Genomic DNA, 24591 nt, shown 5'->3' with positions numbered 1-24591 from the left:
GGTTACGATTGGATTGCGGAAATTTTGTGTTGCGCATGATACACGTTCACGATGTTAGGTGTCCTGTTTCCAGTACTGTATATCTCAAAAACCAATAATGATCTTTCAATAAAAAAATACATAGACAACTTTAAGTTGAGGACAATCTTAACCAATTTAGGTGAAGAACAAAGGGGTGTAGAGCATCCTAAACACCACAAATATATAATGCAAGTCTGTGTGTGACAGGCAAAATGTTTATATTGTGTCAAGTGAAAGGCACTGGGTTGCACTTACAAGTTTAAGTGGAGAGGTTTGACCAGACACTCAGTTTTAAAAAAAATTAGTAACTTTTTAAAAAGCTGTGCCAAGTAACATTAAAAAGAATTTTAAACTTGAATCTCTTTAGTGTTGCAATGACAATGAAAATGTGTATTGTTTATATTTTAGCATACAGTATATAAATATTTTTGGAAAATGGATGGTAGCTTAGCTAGTCGTTTAAAACAATTTGATGCATATCCAAAAACTTTAGAGGATTTTAGAGTCAAAACATTTGGTGGTGCATTAGGTAAGATTCTTTTGTTTTCCAGTCACACAAATACAAGGTTTGAATTAGAAATGTAAAGTCGTTTCACAAAAATTTCCACCTTCTAGATGTGGCCTGGGAACACTGTAGACCACTTACCATTGACCTGGTTTTATTCAAAACTCCAATAAATATTTAGAACTGAAATGCTCTAACAAAAACGATGTATTTTTTCTGCTAACAAAATAGAATCAAGCAAAACATGCCACTTAACTTTTACTATTGCAAAAAAAAAAGATAGAGAAGGGATTCACAGTTTTAATATTTTCTTTATTTTGCAAAAATGAAATTTTGATTCGCAAATTGTGAATTGGAATCTGCTAATTTAAATCCTGAAATACATACCAAATTTGTAAAACTGCTTTTCTTTGAAATAAAAAAGGGATTTCAGATGTCCAGGATTTTAATTATCTCTTATCTTATAAAAAAGTTAGCTCTGCGGTCTAAAAATATCTTGGCTGCCAATTTATTGCTGTTTAATCCTTGGACTTTGTTTATCACTCTGTCTATTTTATTTTAGTGACTGGAATCAGTTCGTTTATAATGTTCATACTATTTATATCAGAATTTAATTATTATTTAACTACAGAGGTCAGGCTGTGTTTTATTATGTGTTCTGTATTCTTGGTTTTTTATTCAGCGATTTTATAAAGTTACCTTATCATTCTCATTCGACTCTCAAGCTTTAAATTCAGAAAAAACAAGATCAGTGTTAAGTTTGGAATTAGTAAAAATTGTTGGAAGGATAATTTTACAAGATATATAAACTGTGAATTTTCAGGCTTAATTTAGAAAAGTGTTGGTTGCATATCAGAAGCGAGAGCCAGTGCACGAGTTTAAATATTTATTATTTGACGTTTTTAGTATCTATTTATTAGTCTGTTAAAGTACGAAAATAATTTTCCACGCCTCAATTTACTTATCGTGAATAAAGGATTGTTTTAAACACATTTTAGGTCCATCCAGAGCTTTTTGTAGATACAACTAGACATCAAAAACTAAGAATAAATATAGATGTATTTTTTCCAAAATTGGGCTGTGCATGTAAGTAAATATTTTTGCTTTTTTTGCTAAAAAAATATTAAATTGGAAAGGTTGAAATGTTTGGCTTTTAACACTCTAAGTTTTTTAGTCTTTTGTTAAGTGCACAGGACAACAAGATAAATAATTATAAATATTTAAGAGATAAAAATTCATTTCAAATGTTGTGTGTTTCCCTAAAAAATTATTTCCCCGAATTATCCTGTTTAATCATCAAGACTTGTTTATGAAGTTGCATGAAAAAGAAGTGATTAATTGAATCGTGATAACAAAAACTGAATTTTGTAAAACTTAAAAAATATGTTTAGTAAGTGTTTTTTTTTTTCACATGCTTACCCTGTATTGGATTAGCTTACCCATAACATTATTCAGTTTTGTAATCAGTATAGGTATTCCAAGTAATATACTTTTTAATAATATAGTTTTTCTTTCTCTTCCATCTTTTAGATTTAAGCATTGATGCAATGGATGTGTCTGGTGAACAACAGGTATGTATTGTACGCACTAATCGTTTTTGTGAAGGTGCAATTAAAATAATAACAAAGTAGTAGAGCATAAACAAGTATCAAAAGGGTGTTAGAGTGTTTATTATGTCGTTTATATGATCTGTCGCATGTCTAGAATTTTCCACAGATGGTAATTGCAGAATTCTGAATTTAAAAGCTTTAATGAAAAACTAATATTTTCATGTTCAACATTTTCCAATGTTTTCGATTCATATGAAAGTATCTTGCTATATTCTACAAAAAAGTGCATTTTTAAAAGTTTATTTGTGCAAGATTTTTTACAAATCTCATTTCTGACAGGTTCTCGAGTATATACCTCTGCCATAATTTTCTTTAATTTTTTGTGTATTTTTTTGTGTCTAATACTCAAACACTTCTGGCAACAGCATACACTTTTTTATATATAAAAAAATCCGTTATTGAAAAAAAATGCTATCTTTATTGTTACAGAAAAAATAACAAATATACAGATATAAATGTATTTTTCTTATTTAGTCTGACTTAGAGCATAACATTTTTAAGAAAAGATTTGATGAACATGGCAAGCCCATCGAGACAGTAGCAAAAAAAGAAGGTAAGAAAATAAGTATAAATGGTTTATTATATATTCTCAATCTTTTAGTAAAGCTATTCAAATATGTAGTAGGTTGCAAGCTTGTGTACAACTTCTCTAAATAATTTTAATTAAGTTAATATTTTTGATAGCATTCATTTAAATAAAATTGCTACAGGGAAAAAAGAGCGGGACAATTTGGTTTTATATATATAACTTATCAAGGCAATAAAAAAGATTTATCAGGATGATGTTTACCTTATGGTCTTTAAATTTAAAATATTTCTCAGTTTGTTTTTCTGGTCAGTGTGGGATCCTCACTAGGCCATATGTTTGGAAATTGTATTTCAGAAGATTAACTTCATAATGTTTTTATAATCATTCATATTGTTGTAGAACATTTTAGGTGTAAGATTATCTTTTAAATTATTTTTTTAAGAACTTGGAGACAAAAGTGCAGAAGCTTTAAAGGTATGAATTAAACATTTTACCCAGGACAAAATATTTGAAAAATAGTCCATTTTTTTAGTTCTTCTTATTTCTGTAATGGAACAATCTGTTCAACCCAGTAAGGTCTGAAATATCGTGGAATTGAGGCATGCTGAGGCAAAAATTAGCACCATGCAAAATTTGGATCTAACCAAATAATCTAAGGTCTAATTCCACTGTAATCATTGATAATTTCAGAGTGCTTGTTACTTAGAATTTAAATGCATGTGACTCACACAGATTGCATGACACTTGACAGGTCTGCTATTTCTCCCTAGTTAGCTTAATTAAGAAGCACTATCTGCATGCTAATAACATAAACTACTTTCCGAAAATACTACTTTTACAAAATTTTAAGCATTGCAGAGTTCATCACATTTCTTCCTTGCCCAAAAAGTCAGCATACAGTCAATTATTTTATCTTAAGCTATTAACTTATTCTTAGTTATTTCTGGTCATCAGAACAAGATAGTAAATTACGAGGCTTTTAATAGCTACCAGCAGCTTACATAATGTTGGACTTTTTAAATGTTGTCACACTCTGCAGTGTTTGCTCCTATTTATGTTTTACCTAGCTAGAGAATAAAAACATATGATATAAAGAGCGGCATTAAATTGGTAACTAGCAGAAATCAATTTTGAGAAACTGATTTAGCTGGAACTAAAAAAATCTGGCTATTTATGTAATAACAGAAGTAACAGAGAACTGTCATGCTGGCTAGGGTTTAAAACACGTGTTTTCACTGTCAGATAGATAGCTAGCCCAGCTATTTAGTAAAGCACACGACTTAACTATATATTATATATATTCTATGGCTCAAAGTTTATTGTGCCAATCAGAAATCTAATATATACCACAATGTGTGAATTAAATCATGTAATGCTTTAGGCTTTAAATGCTACAGAAGACCCAAATAAATGTGAAAGCTGCTACGGTGCTGAAACTACAGAGCATCCGTGAGTAGATTTTTACTTGAAACAAGCCTCTTTTTTGGTAGCATGTGATAGCAAAGTAACCCATGAATTAGGGTCTGTCTGTCCAGGGTTTTTTTACGTCCGTATGTCACAGCTTTTCTCTGGATCTGCTCATTAGCTTTTTCTGATTTTTTTTGCACAAAGTTACTTATGAATAAATGCTAGAAAGGGACATTTTTGGATTTTCAAAAAAAAATTTATAATATCGGCATTTTACGCAAAATCACCGTTGCATTTTTCTATAAAGAGACAATTATCAGTTAATTTTATGTTTGAGAAAAATTATGTAGTTAGGTAAGAGGCCTTAACTGCCCCAAATTGACCATAAATAAATTACATTGTTTATGCTCGTGTTTGATATTCAGGTGTGACAAAATTCTTAGTTGGAATGTTTGTTTCAAATAAAGTAACCAAAATAAAAAAAAGGTTATTTGTTATGTTTACATATCGTTGGTTATCAGCTGTATAAAAAAAAGCGTCCGGCTTGTGCTCCACATAAGGGAACACTCCAAAACATTCACAGACATCTATCCTATAATTTAGTTCAAAAGTGTACCAAAATTTTATTTTAATTTCATTAGCTGTTGTAACACTTGTGAAGAAGTAAGAACAGCATACAGGAAGAAAGGTTGGGCATTTAGAGATCCAGACAGTATTGATCAGGTGAGATCTTTATGTGTGTATAGTTTATTTGCAACAAGGTGTTTCAGGGAAATGCCATGATTTTTTGCTGCTGTTTTTTTAGCCTTTGAGTTATTTACAGATCAACAACATTGTTTGTTCTCTATTGTTAACTTGCGTTACTTTTACTATGAATAGTGCAAGCGGGAGCATTGGAAGGATTCTTTTCAAGAACAAATGAATGAAGGTTGTCAGGTGTATGGATACATAGAAGTCAGCAAAGTAAGTGGTTTGGATATCATCTTATTCACATATTTTTGTTTTATTATAAACTGTAACAGATTAGATATAAATATTTTTGCATAATCTTTGGGAAATTAGTGTTTGTAAAGTCTATTTTTGTTAACTCAATTGTAGGGGTGGGAGGCTTTTTGAGTTCTGAATCAGGGTGAGGTTCAGCAATAGCTTGCAGGAGGAAGGATTCTAATGAAAGGTCACAGATTTTTGAATAAACAAGGGGTTACTGCAATAACGGCAGTAAAATTTTCCAAAATTTGGTGTTGTATCCCCTGCAATTAGGCTACCAAGAATAGTTTTCATTTAGATAAGTTGTTATGCTGAAGGAAAATTATAATAGGTCACGAGATTTGTTGTGGTTCAGCATATAATTCTTTGTTGTGCATATCTGTTTTAGGTAGCTGGTAATTTTCACATTGCTCCTGGTAAGAGTTTTCAACAGCAACACGTTCATGGTATGTATTGTTTTATTCTGCGTAGTTGACAGTTAAATTTGGAGCCTTCAACTGATAATTTAGCTGCTATATCGTTGTGATTATATCTTTAAAATGACGAGATAAATGCTAACATATTATGCACTTAACTAGAATCTAAGCACATTTAAACATAATTTATAACTGATAGGTACATGTTGTGTGCACATAACTTGTATTGCACCAAGTGTTATTTAACAAACCATTTATTAAAATTCCAGTCTAAACCCTTAAAGAGAACCTGGAGTAAAAAATGATGTTGGACGTATATTATACAGCTTAAAAAGTTGGTTAACATGTCTTTTTAAAATTTTTTAAAATCTGTTTTCATTCTCAAGGTATTCACTTTTTAAGAATTTCAGATTTAATCATGTGTAAATTATGATGTCATATATAAGGAATAGCAAATTTTGACATTTTCTGTCATCAGTAGTTTTAGACCTGTTAGGAGATGTGCATTCAAACTTTTCAAACTTTATCAGTGCATAGATATTATAATTATTATTTGCTAAAATTACACTCGTTTGCTCATCCCAGGCGTCTTAAGCTCTGTAATGTGAGTCCAACATTATTTTATACCTCTGGTTCTCTTTAACTATTAGTGACAAAAGTCGAAAGAATAGTCATTATAAACCATAAATGCATATCATTATACACAAAAACATGTAAACAAATCATCTTAAATACAAAATAGAGATATTTCAGATTCTCTTTATTAAACACCTGGAGGAGTGCATTGTTATGTTTGTACATCATGTTTTGCTAACTGAGATTATCCCCATTATGCTGTAAAGAAAACCATTTTCTACCATTAAACCATTCATACAATCAAACCATGTCATAATGCTACACAATATATCCATTCATACAATCAAACCATGTCATATTGCTACACAATATATCCATTCATACAATCAAACCATGTCATATTGCTACACAATATATCCATTCATACCATCAAACCATGTTATATCACTACACAATATATCCATTCATACCATCAAACCATGTTATATCACTACACAACATTTCTATTTTTGCTATCCAGCCATGTCATTGTTGCTGAATCAGTTTAGTTTTTCCAGCTCATATTATTGTTTATCCTGTCATTGGTGTGAGAATCATTGTTGGTTAAAAATTGCTGCTGCAACCGTCAGGGGTGTTGTTCCATCGCTTTAGAACATTTGATGCTGTTCCATTATGAAGTTTGTTAACATCTTAATCCCTATTATTGTTCATGTCGTCCTAGTATCACCCAGTTCATAGTATCGCCCAGTTCATAGTATCACCCAGTTCATAGTATCACCCAGTTCATAGTATCACCCATTTCTTAGTATCACCCATTTCTTAGTATCACCCAGTTCATAGTATCACCCATTTCTTAGTATCGCCCAGTTCTTAGTATCACCCAGTTCATAGTATCGCCCAGTTCATAGTATCATCCAGTTCATAGTATCACCCAGTTCATAGTATCACCCATTTCTTAGTATCGCCCAGTTCTTAGTATCGCCCAGTTCTTAGTATCACCCAGTTTGTAGTATCACCCAGTTCATAGTATCACGCAGTTTGTAGTATCACCCACTTCATAGTATCACCCATTTCTTAGTATCACCCAGTTTGTAGTATCACCCAGTTTTTAGTATCACCCATTTCTTAGTATCGCCCAGTTCTTAGTATCACCCAGTTTGTAGTATCACCCAGTTCATAGTATCACCCATTTCTTAGTATCGCCCAGTTCTTAGTATCACCCAGTTTGTAGCATCACCCAGTTCATAGTATCACCCATTTCTTAGTATCGCCCAGTTCTTAGTATCACCCAGTTTGTAGTATCACCCAGTTTGTAGTATCACCCAGTTCATAGTATCACCCATTTCTTAGTATCGCCCAGTTCTTAGTATCACCCAGTTTGTAGTATCACCCAGTTTGTAGTATCATCCAGTTCTTAGTGTCACCGAGTTCTTGGTACTACTCAGTTCTTAGCATCAGTCAGTTCTTCATATTACCTAGTTTTTTAGTATCTCACAATATTGCAACGCACTTCTACAGTCTTTCAGCAAGTCATCATAGCATCAGTTGGTTATGGTCATACACCGCAGTTACTGTCATCAATCACCTGCCGTCATTGATTTCACACATTTTGTGGAAACAAGTGAATTTATAAACCTATTTGTAAGCCTGTGGAAAAATCCACATTAATCCACCCATCACTACTCGCCACCACTATTTTGGCTTGGACACAGATGCATTATAATATAAACTGTACCTCTGCATAATGGTCACAACTAACGAACAAAATTCGTCTTTTTTACACCTAGTTCAAGTCCTTACACTTGGAAAAGATGGGAAATTATCATTGAATCGTAAGTAAACATAACGCAATATCCTTACGTCAAAGCATGTAGTCATGTAGTGAAACATGGTGTAGACGCATCGTCTGTTGTGTTGCAACACCACCTGTCATAACATCATGTACCTTTAGCATATTAAATTTGGCTCTGGTAATTGGTAGTATTGTATAGATTAAACTTAAATGCAATTTTTGCACTCTTTAAAATATATTTTTTTGCACAAACGATTGCACATAAATTAGTTACCATAAAATTTAATATTGTATACAATAAATGTTGGAATAACCCCATATGACAAGCAGAACGTGGCTTTTTTCTCACAACGTAAAAAGTGATAGCAGTGACTTTTAAACTGTGGATTACTTTTCATCTGTAAATGTTCTATGTGGGATAAAATGAGTTCGAAGTTCGAGAAATTTAGAAAAATTATTTTCTTTAAATGAATAATAAAAGGGTAAAATGTCATGGATACTTATTCAATCACTGCATGGGCTACACATTATATTTTTTTCTGTATAATTCGTTTTTACTTTCAAATGTCCCTGTTTTACGTTAAAAATAAAAGCATAGCTTATTTTTTCTTACCTGTTAAGATTCTGATGTTATAACATGTATAGCATGTTTTTAGTTTTTACCGAGAATCTTTTTTTCCTAGTCCTGAGTACCATAAAGATTACAATTACTTTCAGCATGTTTTAGGCATCCCTTTTGAAATAGCACCTATGTAAATGCCTAAGCTTAATAAGAAACCCATATTCGAACAAGCACCTATATTCTAACTAGCATTCGTATTTACACATGTGTGCATGCTCTATTAATCAGCTATGTGTAAGTTTAAGTTTCGAAAATCTCTCATTTGATCCTGTTAATTGATAATCTGGAAGCTTTTCCCATTTCTTTAATTCGTGCACTGTTTGGAAAAAATTTTTTTTGAAGCACTACTCTCAATTTAGTATCCATGTGGAAAAATAAATTAATAAAAGCCCTGGACACACATTTTGGCATTCTGATAGGAAACTTATTTGAACGCTGAAAGATTAATTGGCCATTAAGTGTGAAGAGTTAGAAGAGATTTTACAACCTCTTTTTTTTAAGTTTATGGAGCCTAACATACCATTATCTGAGTTTTTAAGTATAAGGTTGTTGGTTTAGTTTTTTGGTGAAGCCATGCTGCAGTAACATTTCATAAATTTTATATTTCATACATTTTAGTTTATTTTCTATTATTTTTTTTATTCTATTTTTATAGTTCATGATCTGCAACCATTTGGTGCTAAGCAGGTTTGTGTTATACTTAATTTGTTTACAATGTCTAAATCAGCAATGTTTGAAGCTGTAAATTTCTATTTTTTGCTTCATTGTGTGACTTGCTGGATGTAAGATACGATCTCCGTTGTCAAAATGTCGAGATGGATTTAATTCAACAATTTTCTTGGGCGTTTTATTTAAAGAGAAAGTTCACAGTAAGCTGGCAGTAACAAGAAAGATATTCTAATATATTTTTCTTAATCACCGTCGTATCTACTCAACTTTTTATTTTTCCACACACAAAAAGGAAGAAATTTTTAAGTTTTCATAGAAATTTGAGTCATATTTGTCTTGTTATGGGTTTCTAACTGTGACATGCTTATTTCAGGGTTTCTGTTTTACATTTTCCAATTTTTTCTTAGTAATTTATAATATTTGTCTATCTTATGTTGTTTCGTACTACAAAGATTGCAAATATATTTGATGGCGTTATATGTTATTTAGTTCAATGTGAGTCATGATATTCGCACTCTATCATTTGGAGTTCCCATACCGAACGTTCAGAATCCCTTGGATGGCACAAACGTCAGTGCTGAGTCAGGTAGGCAATTATCAATATTTTCTACTGACTTCTGATCAATAAATATTGCAAATGTAAAAAGCTTATATTTATATAAGTTTTATAATTTCTTTTTAGGTTCATTGATGTATCAATATTTTGTCAAAATAGTTCCAACTGTTTATAAAAAATTATCAGGCGAGGTAATAATGTTGCATTACTTCACATTCCATATTTTGTCATATTTGCAATGTTATATTTGCATTGTCATATTTATCATCTTTCATCATGGTGCATCATGTTTCATCATGATAAAGCATGATGCACCCGTTTATCGTGGTGCCTCCTGATGGTTTTTCATGGTGCATGATGGTTTATCATGGTGCAACATGATGGTTTATTATGGTGCGTCGTGATAGTATATCATGGTGCATCGTGATGGTTTATCATGGTGCATAATGGTTTATCATGGTGCATCCTGATGGTTTATCATGGTGCATCGTGATGGTTTATCATGGTGCATGATGGTTTATCATGGTGCATCATGTTGGTTTATCATGGTGCATCGTGATGGTTATCATGGTGCATGATGGTTTATCATGGTGCATCCTGATGGTTATCATGGTGCATGATGGTTCGTCATGTGCATCATAATCATGATTTATTATAGGTGCACCATGATCATGATTTATTATAGGTGCACCGTGATAAACCATCATGATGGTTTTTTCATGATGCGTCATTGTTCATCAACTGATCACTGGTAAATCGTCATGTCTTCTATTTCACACGCAGTGTACTTGCGTTGTTGTAGGTTGATTGACTAAGTATAGTCGACTTCAACTTTTTTATTAACTATTATTTTATTTAACTCTACTAGGTTGTTTGGAGCAATCAGTATTCTTTCACGAAACACAGACGACCAGTACGTCAGATGAGCGGAGAACATGGATTGCCAGGTAAATAAGTCCTATTAGTTTTTATTATTGTACCTATGAAAAAATCTTACATCACGCTGCAAGTTCACTGTGAATTCTACTGGTTTATTATAATTTGTTTAAATAGGTTTCTTCGTGTTATATGAACTTTCACCCATGTTGGTACAGTATACTGAAAAACGAAGGTAGGTAACTTTAATGGATGATTTGTTTTTCAAACGCAGTCGGTAAATGTTCGTACAATGTCGTAATAAGCTAAATATATTCTTGCACTTCTCCTGCTATGATTGTTTAATCCCAAGTCACTGACAAATAGTAGGAAACAGTTATCACATAGCGTCAACGGAGATATTTTATTTTTAGATCTTTTATGCATTTTTTAACTGGTGTCTGTGCAATCATTGGAGGAGTGTTCACAGGTATGGTTTTTAATACATTTGTAACAATTCATGCTATTGTAGAGGCCAGGAATATGCATCAGTTGTTTCCCTATAATTTGCAGACAAACGGACTGCACAGTGTTTTCAAAGAATACTAAATAAACAGCCATTTTTGTCCCTGGTTATAGTATGATACTTCTGGTTATGTGGAGAAAAGTTTTGCGAATGAGACACGTGTCCCGTTTATGTTGTCAACCGTCAATTTAAATTTCGCAAGTTAGATATATTTCGCGGTTTCTTGAAAGCAAAAGATTCTTTGCGCAGATGTTTGTCGTAACAATTTTTAGTTGGTGAAAGAATTGGTTTTTGTTTTTTTTTAGTTGCTGGCTTAATCGACTCTATGATATATCATTCTGCTAAAGCCTTGAAGAAGAAAATCGATCTTGGTAAAGCCACTTGACGTGTGTTTATTTTCGACAAGATGAGCACGTAATAACGGCGTTGTACGTCGTAAAAGTAAAACATTCCGATAAACGATTGATTCAGTTTGCTAAAGACGCTTAGCCAATGTTGAGAAGAAATGCATTCTGTTTTATGTCTGATGAGTTCAATAGATATTTTATCCGTCATCTCAGTTTTACAACATTGCGCAATCAGTCTCTCGCTTTTCTCTAAGACTAGGAATTTGCACACCTAATCCCTAGGTTTTTAAATCTCGCGAAATTTTTAATTTTTAAGACTTGAAAGAAGGAGATGATATAAAAGGCTCTGTGGGCGAGTTTTTATTTTTTATTATCGCTATTCTAAAACACATTGGTTTCACGATGTCGAGATGAAAGTTTTTTTCCTAAATTATTATTTTGTGCCTAGTCTTTTAAATTAGCACCTAAAAGATAGAAGTATTATTTTAAGCATTTTCAGTATGAAAACAGCCGTCACTTTTTTGGGGGAATTTTAATGTTGTTTTAAAAGAAAAATTTCGTGGCGAATGTGTTACCTGGTTCTTTTGTCCTCATTCGACTTCCTGATATGTGTGTATTTTGCGTTCTTTTTGAAAAGAGGAACATGACCGATAAAGCCGGAGAAGTCACAGCAGAATAAACTTGAGGAGGAGAAAAATATGTAAGTTCAGAGTATTTGCAAGGATAACTCTCAAATCGAAATGTGTACGCTACACGTCAACCCGATGTTAGTGAGGAGGGGGATAAATCCGTTGACGTTCCTACTTTGAAATATAATTAAATAAAATAGTAAAGTTTCTTTAACTGATTTTTCTCTATACACTTTACAGTAAAAGTGCATGAAGGGAGTTGATTAAAAATAACATGTCGTCTTGACGTTTTGCGTGTAAGTCAACCTTAATTTTATTGGAAGATAAACAGAATTGTATTTATTCAACAACATCGTTTCTAAACTTTTTTATGTAAAATGGCAGAAAGTCCTGCGAAGACGGTTGTTAACGTGCTTTATTTAACACATTCAATAAACAAGTTTTCAGAAAAAAGTATCATCTTTATGCCCTTTATGCCTAATAATATCTTTATTTTTATGTTCTTTTTATTTCGGCGTTGCAATAAAAACCACGTGGTGTAAAACACCCAGCGCTCCTAAAGGGGGATTTTCACGAAGCGAATTGAACGGCGAATTGTATCTGAATATGCGCAGTTTTTTTTATTTTGATTTTGCATCGAAATATTCGCTTCGCTGAAAGTAGAAACAGTTTCTACTTTTTCGCGGCTAGTTTTAGACCAATCAGAACGCGGTTAACTAATGTAAACAATGGCTTTGGCGCCTAATTTATTTTGTCGTGAAAATTAAAAAGCGAATTCGCCGTCCAATTCGCTTCGCGAAGCGAATTGATGTAAAAATCAAAATAAACAAAACTGCGCATGCTCAGATAAAATTCGCCGTTCAATTCGCTTCGTGAAAATCCCCATAAGTTTGTACTAACAAGGTTGCGCATGTTTCTGTACGTTTTTGTTGAATATTATTTTTCGGAATATTTATGCAGGTTAGCCACTTCAGTATTCGAAACACTGTTATCAATATGGGTCCTGTGTTTTGAATTTATACACGGGCATTGCCTACCCAATTTCTAAATAGCTCGGATAAGGTCAGAAAGTTTCGAAACTTACATTTTGTAAGTTGTGGCCACCCTTGTTGTTGACTATCTACTTGAGAAAATCCAATGCTTGAGCTGTTGCTCAGTTGTACTCGACCTATATTTCCTGCTGTTTTGTGCGCAAATTTCGAACAGCCGGGAGGAGGCAAAAGCTTCCTTTCAAACGCATTCTTTCTCAAATAAAATTTTGCAAAGAAATTTTTGCGATTCAGCCTACATCGGCAATACAATTTAAAAATCAGCCGAGTCCTCAATAGTGCAGCCAGGAGACCCAGCAAAAGAAATAAATAATCAGCGGAGTGCAGCCAGGAGACCCAGCGGTCCAAGGTTGGTAGTTCTATTGTTCTTTGCTCAATATCAGAATCTTTTGTTTTGAGCGCTAATGGCCTCGCTGAACTGATGAAATATAGAAATCTTGAATTATTTAGGAGGTAAGACGTAAACAAGCCGACTTTGTGCTGGTTGAATGAAGTTAAGGATTTGACAGTCCGTAATAACAAACAAAATACAGCAGATTTTTTTGACCACTTTTTTCCAGATTACATACAATTCTTTCTTCAGTCGAACAGACCTAAAAGAAAACAAAAACACTTTAAACAGGTAGCAGGAGAATGTTCCTTTATGTGGAGCAGTGGAGAGAAGTGTTGTACTTTCGAATCTCTTTCATTATGAAGGAATGAAACAAACGATAGAGGTACAGGTTACTTTTCCATCAAAATGAACAATAGAAGTCCATGAAGAGAGCAACTATCTGCTTGATGATGGTACAAAATCACTGAATTTGGATTATTATACAATAATCACGTTAAAAACAAGCCATTTAAATATATCAAACGACAATATATAGTAATAAAGGTCAAGAAATGCTGATGTCAGCATTGTAGATTGCTTAGTAGGCTGATAGCCACAGATATGATAGTGGGAGTTTAATTACAGCATTTGCCAGAAAACAAAACAGCTAAGTCATTTTTTTGCTCAACCCTTATATCATCCTTGTCTAAACAACAAATTTTTGTGCAAGACTAAGGCATCTGGCTTACCGAAACCCATGTCATCGTCGGATTCTTCTTCAGACTCCTCCTTCTTTTTCTCTTCTTTCTTTTCTTGTTGACCATCAGCAGCATCGCCACCTAGAACATAAAAAAATAAGTCTTTCCAACTACAAAATTCAAGTAAAAAAATAAATAATCTTGCCTGTGTACAGGAGTTTCTGTTTTTATGTGGAGAATATTATTTATGTAATTTAACTCACAAAGAAACATACTACCACGGTGGAAAATTTCACTTGCCTATTTCCTCAGTGTGGGCCTACGTGCGTACTTGTGTCATACAAGTATGCACATCAGCCCAAAGTCGAGGGAAAATATCATAGGCAGCAAATAAAATTTAAATACTACAATTTAATCTCTATTTAGGGGTCATGATTTCAGGGAACTCCTATGGTAAGCTGGTGAGAAAAGGTCAAAAACCAACTAAAAATACAGACCTGCAGCAGGAGCAGCACCACCAGCAGCTGGAGCAGAACCAACATTACAGATCAAATCACCAATATTTTTGCCTTGAAGAGCTTTTGCAAACAAGCCAGGCCAGAATGGTTCTACATCCACTTTAGCAGCACTGAGTAACTTGGTAATCTTTTCACCCTAGCAAAGAAATAATTTAGTTTCATTGTGATCACTTTGAAAAATATGCCTTTCAAACTCATGTTGCTGCATAACCTCACAGCATTATGACTATAAAATAATGCATATTGTTTGGCCAATATTACACCTTCCTCATGTCCCCAATGCATCACATCGAGAATATTGGACATGCATATGCATATGTACAGGCCAGTATGTATGCGCATGACAAGAGTGCTAACTTGCTATATATATTGATGTCAACATTATTTTGTCCATCACAACAAGAAATCTGGCATGTTTGGAAATAAATTAGGCAAGTTCGGGAGTTTTGGGATGAAAAGCGCAACATTTATTCAAAAAGTCACCAAAGCTCATCAACACAGGCGTTTTGGAAAGTCTGCACCCTTGTTGTGCATCCCCATTATTCTTGACACAAAATCAGAACATGATGAGTTGCAAATGTTTACAAAGTTCCTTATATGCGCACGCTTTTTCATAACTATTATTTTTGCTGTTTAAGAGCAGACATTACCTATTTTAGCATAAGTTTTTTTTAAACTTATTATTTTCGATCTCTGCGGTCTGTTGTTTATATTTTTTGCCTGTGCACATGTGTGTGCATGTTCATATTGCTTTTGATGCAAAATCAAAACATTACATCACACCACAACTCATCTATATCAAGCGATGAAACTAATTAGCAGTACGGCACTTTCCCCGATCGGGTGAGTCTCCCCTGATTGGGGGTAATCACCCGATCGAGGGAGTCCGCAACTTCCAAATTAATTGAGACTTACCCGGATCGGGTGAGTACTTTTTGTTAAAAAAATTGTTTTGTAAAAGGGCAAGCCGCCGGACAAAAGTGTGGGCCAATTTTGTTTATACGAAGTCACATGCGTATTTCGCGCCAATTCACCAATTGCGCTATTAATGTTTATTTACGTTGGCTCAACAACATGGTAAAATACTATTTGTTTCTGGCTAACATGCTAGAGAGATTTTATTATTTTGATGTCCCAGGGTAGCTAGCTTGGGAATAAAAGTATATTTGTGTCTTTTATTACGTGTACAGATGGCAGGTACTGCATACTTACAGGATACACCAAAACAGCTAGATGACAAACAGCTTAGGTGACAAATAAGATTAATTAGGCTAGCCAAAGCAAAAAACTAATGTAAAAATATATTTGTGAAAGAAATAATGATTGATACCCTATAGCGCTAGCTAGCTAAAGACATAAGAAACATGTTATTGGTGTAATGGCTTCACATATATAAAATAAACTCTGAGCAAGCGAACTCATTTATAATGTAGAAAGATAGGCCAAAACTTTTGTGAAATATGTTGTAACATTGATTGGGGAGAGTCACTCGATTGACTGATTACAAGTTTCAAAGCGCCACTCACTCGATCGGGGTATCAAAAAGTTAGCGTCCGCTGCCGACTCGCCCAATCGGGTGATTACCCCGATCGAGGGAGACTCATCCGATCGGGGAAAAGTGCCGTACTCATTAGGCAGCATGAACTACCATGTGCAGCTACCTACATGTATTCACTTTCTTACTCTATGCCAGTATGAACTATCCTTGTGGCATGAGTTTTATGTTATCTATGTGTACCATACCTTGAAGGATGAGAATAATGGAAGACCACTCTCTATTCCTTTCTTTAACTACCAGTTTTGCGGGAAAAAAAAGCAAAACAAACAACTGTGTTTTCAACAAAAACATAAGGACTGCTTACTGTAATGTCGACATCATCGTCATGCAAAATAAGGGCACTGTATACACAGGCAAGTTCAGCAGTTGAGCTGTCCGTCATTGTTATGAAGTAGGTTGCTTCAAACGCAAGATAGTCCTGGATTTGTAAGCCTTAGCTCAAAGAGAACACTACTTCTTCAGTTTACTGTAAAGAGAATGTTCCCGGTCGGTATTTAAATCTATGACCCCGAATACTAGAGCCTAGTCTACCCCGTTTCGTTTTTGGTAGCTTTTTACGTTATCATTTATTATCGATTTTTTTTCGTTATAAGTTAGAGTCCACAAAAAATATGAAAAATGCAAAGAAAGTGATATGAGTAAATAAAAATTAAAAAAGAATATTCAAATAATATTTTTTTGCAGAAATATATGTTAAGTTTACGAGTTTGGGATTAAGCGAAACGAGGGCGAAAGTTAAATTAGCTAAAGGTTAGCCGGGCATCCGGGCTAGCGCGTCTTCAGTCAATGACCCTATTCTTAAAACATCATGGAAGAAATAAATGGTGGTGTGCTCTGGATGGTCAGACAGAGATAGAAAAGTCCCAAGAGGCTAGAAACTGTATTGCATGCTTTTAATTCTAATCTAACTATATTTGATCTTTTTCATGCCAATAAGGGTGGTAAGTGTGGTAAGGACGTCTTCCCTACTAACCTGCCCCCTTTTCCTTAATTTTCTTATGCAAGTGGGAAAAAAGACCTATCTTCGGCAAGGTCTTGCATCTTCTTTCCTGACAAGCATGTGCCAAAGCCATACAGAAATGTGCATATATTGCAAAGCAAGCCTCATAAATATCCATGGGATATACCCTGTCTTTTACTTGGAAAAACCTAGAAATTTATTTCCTGGAAGGGCCATGATGGCTTATAAATGGGGAATCCCTGGAGTATTTAATGCATATTTTGAGCTTTGCAAACCCAAGTAGGGTCTTAGGTCTACCAAATAACTTCTGAAAACCTCCAAACAGGACACACACAGTGTGCCCTTTCCTCACATTTCCCTAACATGGCTGGTATAGATGACTTGGTCTTGATAATTTTTTTGTTTTTATGTTTTTGGCAGGCAAAATAAAGCAATTCAATTGGCTAATAATTCTTTTTACAAGATCTGATTGGCTAAAAGACTATTTGCCTGCTGAAAAAATGTAAACAAAGCTTATAGCAAGTCATCTATTGCCTGGGGCTTTGGTAACATTTACTGGCCCATATTAAATTGCCATCAAAGAGAATCCAAACCCTGGTCCCCTGCACAAAGTACAAGGGGTATGGTACAACTAAATGCACTTTTTGCTGAAAAGTTCATTTAGTTCTACAGCAAGTTAAAAAAAATCACGTTACATGATTAGAGAGGTGAAAAGTTTTGGGATGTAGTCACCACTGACCCATTCATATATACAAAAACTAATGAGGATTTAAAGAATTTTTGACCTGATTTTTTAAAATTTATTAACCTGGAAATCCTACAAACAAATGTTTATAACATAATTGCAGTTTATAGTCCCTGTACCATGTTTGCAATATTTTAATATTTGGCTTAAGTAGGAATCAAACAATTGTTTTGGTTTTGTGAAAGAAATATATAAACCACACTTCTTCTAAATGACAAAATGGATTTGCCAAAAATTTATATTAAAATAATTTGTAGTCATTTTGTTGTGTTTTCCTTAAAGTTTGTACACCACAATTGCTTTATGGAAACTAGTACAGTCTGTGTTGTTAATAGAAAGCATTGTCACAAACATTTAAAACCTTCTGACACAAATCCCCTGAGAGTTGCCTTGTACGAATAATAAAATTCAGCATGCAAAATAATTTAATGACATGATTTACATCACCAATATAAGCGATAACCTAAGTAAGGTTCTTACCATATGGTTTTGTGAGTGTTTTCAAATTGCATTCATTTCCTAATCATTTCAAAAAATCGAAAGGATTTTATTACTAAATTAGGTAAATAGCCTTTGTAATCTGCTGACTTCATTGCTGATGTATTTTTAAAGTATATGAGCTTGCATCAGCAATTATTTTTCGTAATGAAATAACACAAGTCTGTAGGTCTTGTGTGATCCCAGGTGTGAAAAGAAAGCAGAAAATATAATTAAAAAAGAGAAATCTATACATCCTTGATAACAGTTTCTAACCACTTGTCATTAAATTAATGTATTTTCTTATGTATTTTATAAACAAAAGGAACCATAATGCTAAAAGTTAAGACTAGAAGTAGTGTATGTGTTGTGAGAACATGTGGAATGAGTGGAAGCATAAATCACTGATAAAAGTAGCGAGTTTACCAATGTGTTTTGGTAAAGGGAACTCGAGGTATAAAATGATGTTGGGCTTATATTATACAGCCTATATTGGTTTGCAATCAAATTTCGTAAGTAAACATACAGGGCTTATACAAGCTGACCAACACAATTTGATTGCAAACCAAGTTGCAGATCCCGAGTTATTGATTGTTAGCTCATTTATTTTGACCATAAAAACTTCTTTAGAATTTGTTTCTAATTTCTTTTTAAAATTTGTTTCTGGATTTTTTTTTAAAATAGTTTTGGGAACGTGGTCCATTTTCTTCTGATTTGTTTAGTTTTTAGGCCTACAGTACAAGATAAAACAATTATTTTAATATCACAAATTGTTTCATAAACCAACTGTAAATAATTTTAAATGTAAGTGATACAATTTTAAAAGGATCATAATCTTTGAGTGCTTATAAAGGATTATTGCATTTTTTTATTAAATGTGTTTAGGGACTATTAAAAAATTTTCATAGTCTAATTAGTTCTATAATGTGACACCTAATTAGTTGTTTACCCTGACTGTCTTTTGTATTAAGTTCGAAACACTAATAAAAATAATTCAATTCAATTCCAAATCGGCAGGCAGCAGCTCACAGCAGTTATGTCCACGCTAATTTACCCAGGCATCAGTTGGCAGCAGTTATTTTCACCCAATTTATGCCTCAGACTTCAAGGTGCAATGTAATGGTTTCTCTGTTCTTGTTACACAATGTAGATTTTATGTCATCATTGTAAACTTTTGTCTTTTAAAAATGTTGAAACTAATTTGATTAATTATACAAATGTAGGTTTTCTTCTTTCATTGTCAAACTTTGCTTTTTTTAATTGTTTACATATATTATATATTTAGAAATGATATTCAATTGCATAAAAGATGGATAATGAAGATAGAAACATACAATTTGGAAATAATGATTCCATTAAAATGTCAATTCCAGAGAGAATAGGTAATTATGTATTTTTTTTGTTTTTTTTGTTTTGGCATTTAGCAAAAGGATTCAGCTACTGTTGTTATTAAAAAAAGTTATACAAACTTTGTTTTCTTTGTAAAAGGTAAAAAAATATTTACTGATATTGTTCCAGCACCTTTTTGGCCTTTTTAAATAATGGGATACTACAAAATTTTCAAAATTAAAGTGCAAAGATTAAGTTGGCTTTTATGGCACTATTGTTATTTTGTATTTAGAAGAAAATATTGTGGTAGTTACCGTGAATGACAAATTAGGCATGCAGTGCCCAATAAGCACCCTTGCCGAATAAGCATTCTGGGGTTGGGGGGGATTGTTAATAAGCGTCCCTGCTCTAATAAAAGCGCTCCTCCACCCCTCCTCAAGAAAAGGGGGTGCTTATTCGGATCGGCATGAAACACAACGATTTATATTTTTTGAATAGGTTTTATTAAAATAAAATCATTATAAAAAAGGTTGTTTAACTATTTTTAATTCATCAAATGTTATTTCAAAGTTTTTTCTTGATTTTAAAAATTTCCTCTGATAGGGTTGTTGCAATTATTTTGTCCTTGGTGAAAGCCTCAAATTTGGCAGGAACTTGATCCTACAACTAAGGCCAAAAAAAATTAGGAGAATGAAGTTTGAAAAATTTGCTTTTCTATAAAAAAATAATAAGTGCCCTTACTGAATTAACCAGCCTATGCCAAATAAGACCCTGTCATCATCATCATCATCATTCTCGGCTTAACGTCTGTTTTCCATGCTAGCATGGGTTGGACGGGGTATATTAATGACCCTCTTCCAATCTGATCTAGACTGTGTTAGATCTAAACTCAACTTCCTCTGTATAAGGTCTGTCCTTATAACCTCCTGCCAAGTCTTTCTCGGTCTGCCTCTGGGCTTTGCCCCAGGAACTATTAAGTCTCTACACTTTCTTACTCAATTATCCTCCTCCATTCTTTCCAAGTGCCCCAGCCAATTCAATCTTTTTATCTGGATAACATCTTTAATTCTACGGAGACTTAGCCTGCTTCTTAGCTCATCTGAACTCTTTCTGTCTCTCAGACTGGCGTTACACATCCACCTAACCATTCTCATATCATTCCTTTCTAAACAGTCAAGATCTTCCTGCTTCACTGCCCATGTCTCACTACCGTACAACATAACACTTCTTACACAGGCCTCATACAACTTACCTTTTGCCTCAATTGACAGAAATCTGCTAGTCAACAAAGGAAGTAACTCTTTGAACTTTTTCCAAGCAGAACCTATCCTGCAAGTACCACTTCTTCCAACACCCCCTTCACTACCCAACATATCACCTAAGTAACAGAAGTTCTCAACTATCTCTAACCAGCCTCTGTTGTACAGCATTAAAGCTGGAAATACTTCATTCTCTATAATCTCACCCCTGCAGCGCTTGCATACAAACTGAATGTCAGCTCTTAACCTTCCACTAATACTACTGCACTTCTTATGTACCCAATGCTTGCAAGTCTGACAAAAAATTGAGTTACTACCAACCCCTTTCCTGCAAACTCCACAAGGCCACTTTCCAACTACAAGGTCACACTTGGCTGCAATGCTACTAATCATGACTTTAGACTTTGCTGCGTTTACCTTTAGCCCTTTCTCTTCTAGTCCTTTCTTCCACTTCTCAAACTTTTCAACTAATTCTTCCATCGACTCTGCTATGAGAACCAAATCATCTGCATACAATAACTCCCACGGACAAACTGTTCTGAACTCCATCGACAGCGCTTCTAAGACTAGAACAAACAACAAAGGACTAAGTACAGAACCCTGATGTACACCAACATTTACACTAAATTCATCACTAAGTGAATCGTTAATCCTGACAAGACTTCTAGCATTGCTGTACATAGACTGTACCCTCGTAACTAGCCACTCATCCACACCTAATTTTCTCATAGCCCACCAAATAACTTTACGTGGCACTCTATCAAAAGCTTTCTCTAAATCTACAAAGGTAAAATAGAGATTCTTTTCTTTTCCTAAATACTTTTTCTGAAGCTGTCTGAGTAAAAATATTGCATCTGTAGTGCCACGCCCTGGAACAAAACCAAATTGCATCTTATCTATATCAATTCTTTCTCTAAGTAACTTATCAATCACTCTTTCAATAACTTTCATTACTTGATCAACCAACTTCAAACCTCTATAGTTACCCCTTTCTAATGCATCACCCTTGCCCTTAAAACAATTCACTATTACACTCGACTGCCACTCACTCGGAATAGCACCATCCTTTATAATCTGGTTAGCAAGACTTGTAATAAGCTCAACTCCAATATATCCAGATGCTTTTACCATCTCTGCAACAATACCTGATACTCCTGCAGCCTTGCCAATCTTCAATTTCCTAATAGCCTCCACTACCCATTCTGTCTTGATCTGCATAGCCTTCTACAACATCATCATCAGACAAATTATCCTCGTCCCAATCAAACTCAGTGTTAAGCAACCTCTGATAATGAATCTTCCAAGCTACCCTTTTCTCCTCTTCTGTGCTAGCCAAAACACCTTCATCATATATGTAAATATACACTTCTCACCTACAACATCTTGATTAGTCTTCTTCATTTGCTTTGCTATCTTGAATACCTCATTGCGCTGGTCTTCCCTTCTTAACACATCTGCAAATCTGTTTCTCTCTGCTTCTGATTTTGCCTTATACACTGCTGTACGAGCGCGACGCTTAGCTTCTAAGTAAATATTTTTACTACCACCTGACTTCCACTCTTTCCAAAGTTTCCCCTTTTCCTTTATACACTGGTCAACCTCATTATTCCACCACCAGGTCTGTCTATGTCTAGCTGGTCTTTTCGTCCACCCACAGGTATCATCAGAAGCTTCTAGAAGACAATTCTTCAAAGTAGTCCAAGTACTTTCAACATTGTCACTATCGCATTGACCATTGTGGGCTAACTGGTGAACTTTTTGTCTTTTTGTCTTTGCACTAAATTGTCTTGCTACAATCTCTTCCTTCAGCTTCCAGACTTTTCGACGGGGCCTGTACTTTCCCTTGGCTTCTTTAACACTCTTCAAGATAATATCACAAACCAGCAACCTATGCTGGGAAACACACTCTTCCCCCGATATAACTTTCAAGTCCTTCACCACTTTCTTGTCTGACTTTCTAACCAGGAAGTAATCTATCTGTGTCTTACAACCACCTGACTCATATGTTATCAGCCTACTCTGTCTCTTACTGAATGATGTGTTGCAAACCACCATGTCCGTTTCCATTCCAAACTCAAGCAATTATTTCTGCTCCCAAATCCATAGCCTCCATGCACACCTCTATAACCTTCAGATGACTTTCCAACAAGACCATTAAAGTCGCCACCCACCATGATAAGTTCAGTGTCTGCAAACTTTGATGTGACTGCTATTAACTCATCATAAAACTTATCTTTATCTTCCTTACTGAGTCCACACTGTGGAGCATAAACTGCCAGAAAAGTGACAATCCTATTACCTATCAAAAACTTTATCACTATAATATGACTATTAACACGCATAACATCTATTACTTTTTCTACCCAAGATAAAAATTTTAAATGAGTGCCCCTGACGCTTAATCCGTCATTTATGGTATTCGCAGTGATTTTCACATAAAATGATGGCAAAAAAGAAATCGTTTCATCTCGTCATTAGATTGGTATATATTACTGCACACAGAACTTGATACCATAATATTGTAGGTTATTTCTATTGTTTAAAAATTGTACACAAGAATTAAACTTTTTTTTACTTAGTGCTTTCTGCTGGATATGATGGTGATGATAACCTGGAAAATGTTAGTCAACCATTTGCTAACTCTACCTCCTTTGATGAGACTCCAATTCTTAACCCTGCAGACGTCATGGGAGGAATGCAAACACCACCGTCTGTATTAACAATTGACCATGCTGCAGATGTGTATAAGGGGTAGGCTTGTTTGTGTTTTTTGTGATGTATGTAATTTCTTAAGGAAAAAGATGTTATTTGCAGATCATAAACATTTACATTTACAATTTTTAGAAACTCTCCAAACAGACACACAGAAGGAGATGGAGCAGATGATGAAGAGGGTCAAAGTTCTTTTCAAAAATATTCTCGTCAATTTATGGACGATCAGGAGCAACAAGATGATGACTTTACAGTTGTGGTACCATCAGAAAGGTCGGTTGTTATTGCTGGTGAAGAGAGTGGGTATACTTACCATATACCATTTGACGATCCGCAAGCTATGCAAAGATGGTACACTAGCATGCAAAGGAGGCTAACACTTCTTGAAAACGAACTTGATTATCAGCATAGAGTATCAAACGTGTGGAAATACTTGTTATTGACTTTGACTGTGGTCAATCCTTTTATTATCAATTATTTCTTTTTTAAGAGACGGTAGCACTGCTGTCAATGGTAACACCTGTTAAAATGTTTGTCAATATTAAGATCCAGATAAGTTCAAAATTCAATCTCATTTTTTATCTCAGTGTTTTCTGTGATCCTCCAGATCTTAAAAACAGATTTTTATCACATAAAGATGCCAAGTATGTCACGGTTGCACTGATGTATAAAGTTTTTGTAATGCAGGAATGTTTACTTGCGGCAAGTGTTTTCCAATAAAATTGATAAATAAAAAACAGCGAAAATAATTTGGATGTTTGGGTAAGTTGTTCGTGATTACATGATATTGTTAGGATACTTTCCTTGTGAAGTTTGTGATGTCGCTTGCAAAGAAGATTTGTTGTTTTATATTTTATGTTTCTGCTGTTCAGATAAGTTATAAAACTTTTTTTTTCTCTAGGACTTAAAAGTGAATTTCCATTAA

General features: G+C 34.2%; 3 protein-coding genes across 4 annotated transcripts; 2 read left to right on the top strand and 1 right to left on the bottom strand.

Annotated features, from left to right (window-relative positions):
- The first annotated feature begins 408 nt into the window (after nucleotides 1-408).
- LOC130647010 (endoplasmic reticulum-Golgi intermediate compartment protein 3-like) lies at nucleotides 409-11992 on the top strand. Of its 2 annotated transcripts, XM_057452712.1 has the most exons (18): nucleotides 409-550; nucleotides 1089-1159; nucleotides 1525-1612; nucleotides 2057-2097; nucleotides 2611-2689; nucleotides 3108-3139; nucleotides 4047-4114; nucleotides 4714-4795; nucleotides 4952-5035; nucleotides 5448-5505; nucleotides 7839-7883; nucleotides 9121-9152; nucleotides 9624-9720; nucleotides 9817-9881; nucleotides 10559-10637; nucleotides 10744-10801; nucleotides 10980-11035; nucleotides 11377-11992. In XM_057452712.1, the coding sequence occupies exons 1-18, from the start codon at nucleotides 457-459 to the stop codon at nucleotides 11454-11456; spliced, it is 1209 nt and encodes a 402-aa protein (XP_057308695.1). In that variant the 5' UTR covers nucleotides 409-456; the 3' UTR covers nucleotides 11457-11992. The 2 variants fall into 2 exon arrangements, with proteins under 2 accessions (XP_057308695.1, XP_057308696.1); XM_057452713.1 differs by lacking the exon at nucleotides 7839-7883 and having other exon boundaries at nucleotides 430-550.
- A 1279-nt stretch (nucleotides 11993-13271) lies between these two features.
- Nucleotides 13272-16673, bottom strand: LOC130647011 (60S acidic ribosomal protein P1-like). Its single transcript, XM_057452714.1, has 4 exons — nucleotides 16488-16673; nucleotides 14605-14761; nucleotides 14159-14248; nucleotides 13272-13689 (listed from the first exon to the last, which is right to left on the bottom strand). The coding sequence occupies exons 1-4, from the start codon at nucleotides 16563-16565 to the stop codon at nucleotides 13676-13678; spliced, it is 339 nt and encodes a 112-aa protein (XP_057308697.1). The 5' UTR covers nucleotides 16566-16673; the 3' UTR covers nucleotides 13272-13675.
- Nucleotides 16674-19645: 2972 nt separating this feature from the next.
- Nucleotides 19646-24591, top strand: LOC130646943 (uncharacterized). The gene is made up of 3 exons (XM_057452621.1): nucleotides 19646-19748; nucleotides 23534-23705; nucleotides 23799-24591. Exons 1-3 carry the CDS (start codon nucleotides 19676-19678, stop codon nucleotides 24163-24165), a joined length of 612 nt encoding a protein of 203 aa, XP_057308604.1. The 5' UTR covers nucleotides 19646-19675; the 3' UTR covers nucleotides 24166-24591.

This window comes from Hydractinia symbiolongicarpus, chromosome 6 (assembly GCF_029227915.1).
Source record: "Hydractinia symbiolongicarpus strain clone_291-10 chromosome 6, HSymV2.1, whole genome shotgun sequence".
NCBI lineage: Eukaryota > Metazoa > Cnidaria > Hydrozoa > Anthoathecata > Hydractiniidae > Hydractinia > Hydractinia symbiolongicarpus.
The sequence above is the reverse complement of the archived record's forward strand: the minus strand, read 5'-3'. Positions and strand labels throughout refer to the sequence as shown.

Excerpts from the sequence above, each read along its gene's own strand:
- LOC130647010 (XM_057452712.1), top strand. The coding sequence starts at position 457 with ATGGATGGTAGCTTAGCTAGTCGTTTAAAACAATTTGATGCATATCCA. Across the intron at positions 1,160-1,524 it reads ATTATTATTTAACTACAGAG|GTCCATCCAGAGCTTTTTGT; the intron begins GTCAGGCTGTGT and ends AACACATTTTAG. Across the intron at positions 3,140-4,046 it reads AAAGTGCAGAAGCTTTAAAG|GCTTTAAATGCTACAGAAGA; the intron begins GTATGAATTAAA and ends GTAATGCTTTAG.
- LOC130647011 (XM_057452714.1), bottom strand. The coding sequence starts at position 16,565 with ATGACGGACAGCTCAACTGCTGAACTTGCCTGTGTATACAGTGCCCTT. Across the intron at positions 14,762-16,487 it reads ACGATGATGTCGACATTACA|GGTGAAAAGATTACCAAGTT; the intron begins GTAAGCAGTCCT and ends TTTCTTTGCTAG. Across the intron at positions 14,249-14,604 it reads TGGTGCTGCTCCTGCTGCAG|GTGGCGATGCTGCTGATGGT; the intron begins GTCTGTATTTTT and ends TTTATGTTCTAG.
- LOC130646943 (XM_057452621.1), top strand. The coding sequence starts at position 19,676 with ATGGATAATGAAGATAGAAACATACAATTTGGAAATAATGATTCCATT. Across the intron at positions 19,749-23,533 it reads GTCAATTCCAGAGAGAATAG|TGCTTTCTGCTGGATATGAT; the intron begins GTAATTATGTAT and ends TTTTTTACTTAG. Across the intron at positions 23,706-23,798 it reads GCTGCAGATGTGTATAAGGG|AAACTCTCCAAACAGACACA; the intron begins GTAGGCTTGTTT and ends TACAATTTTTAG.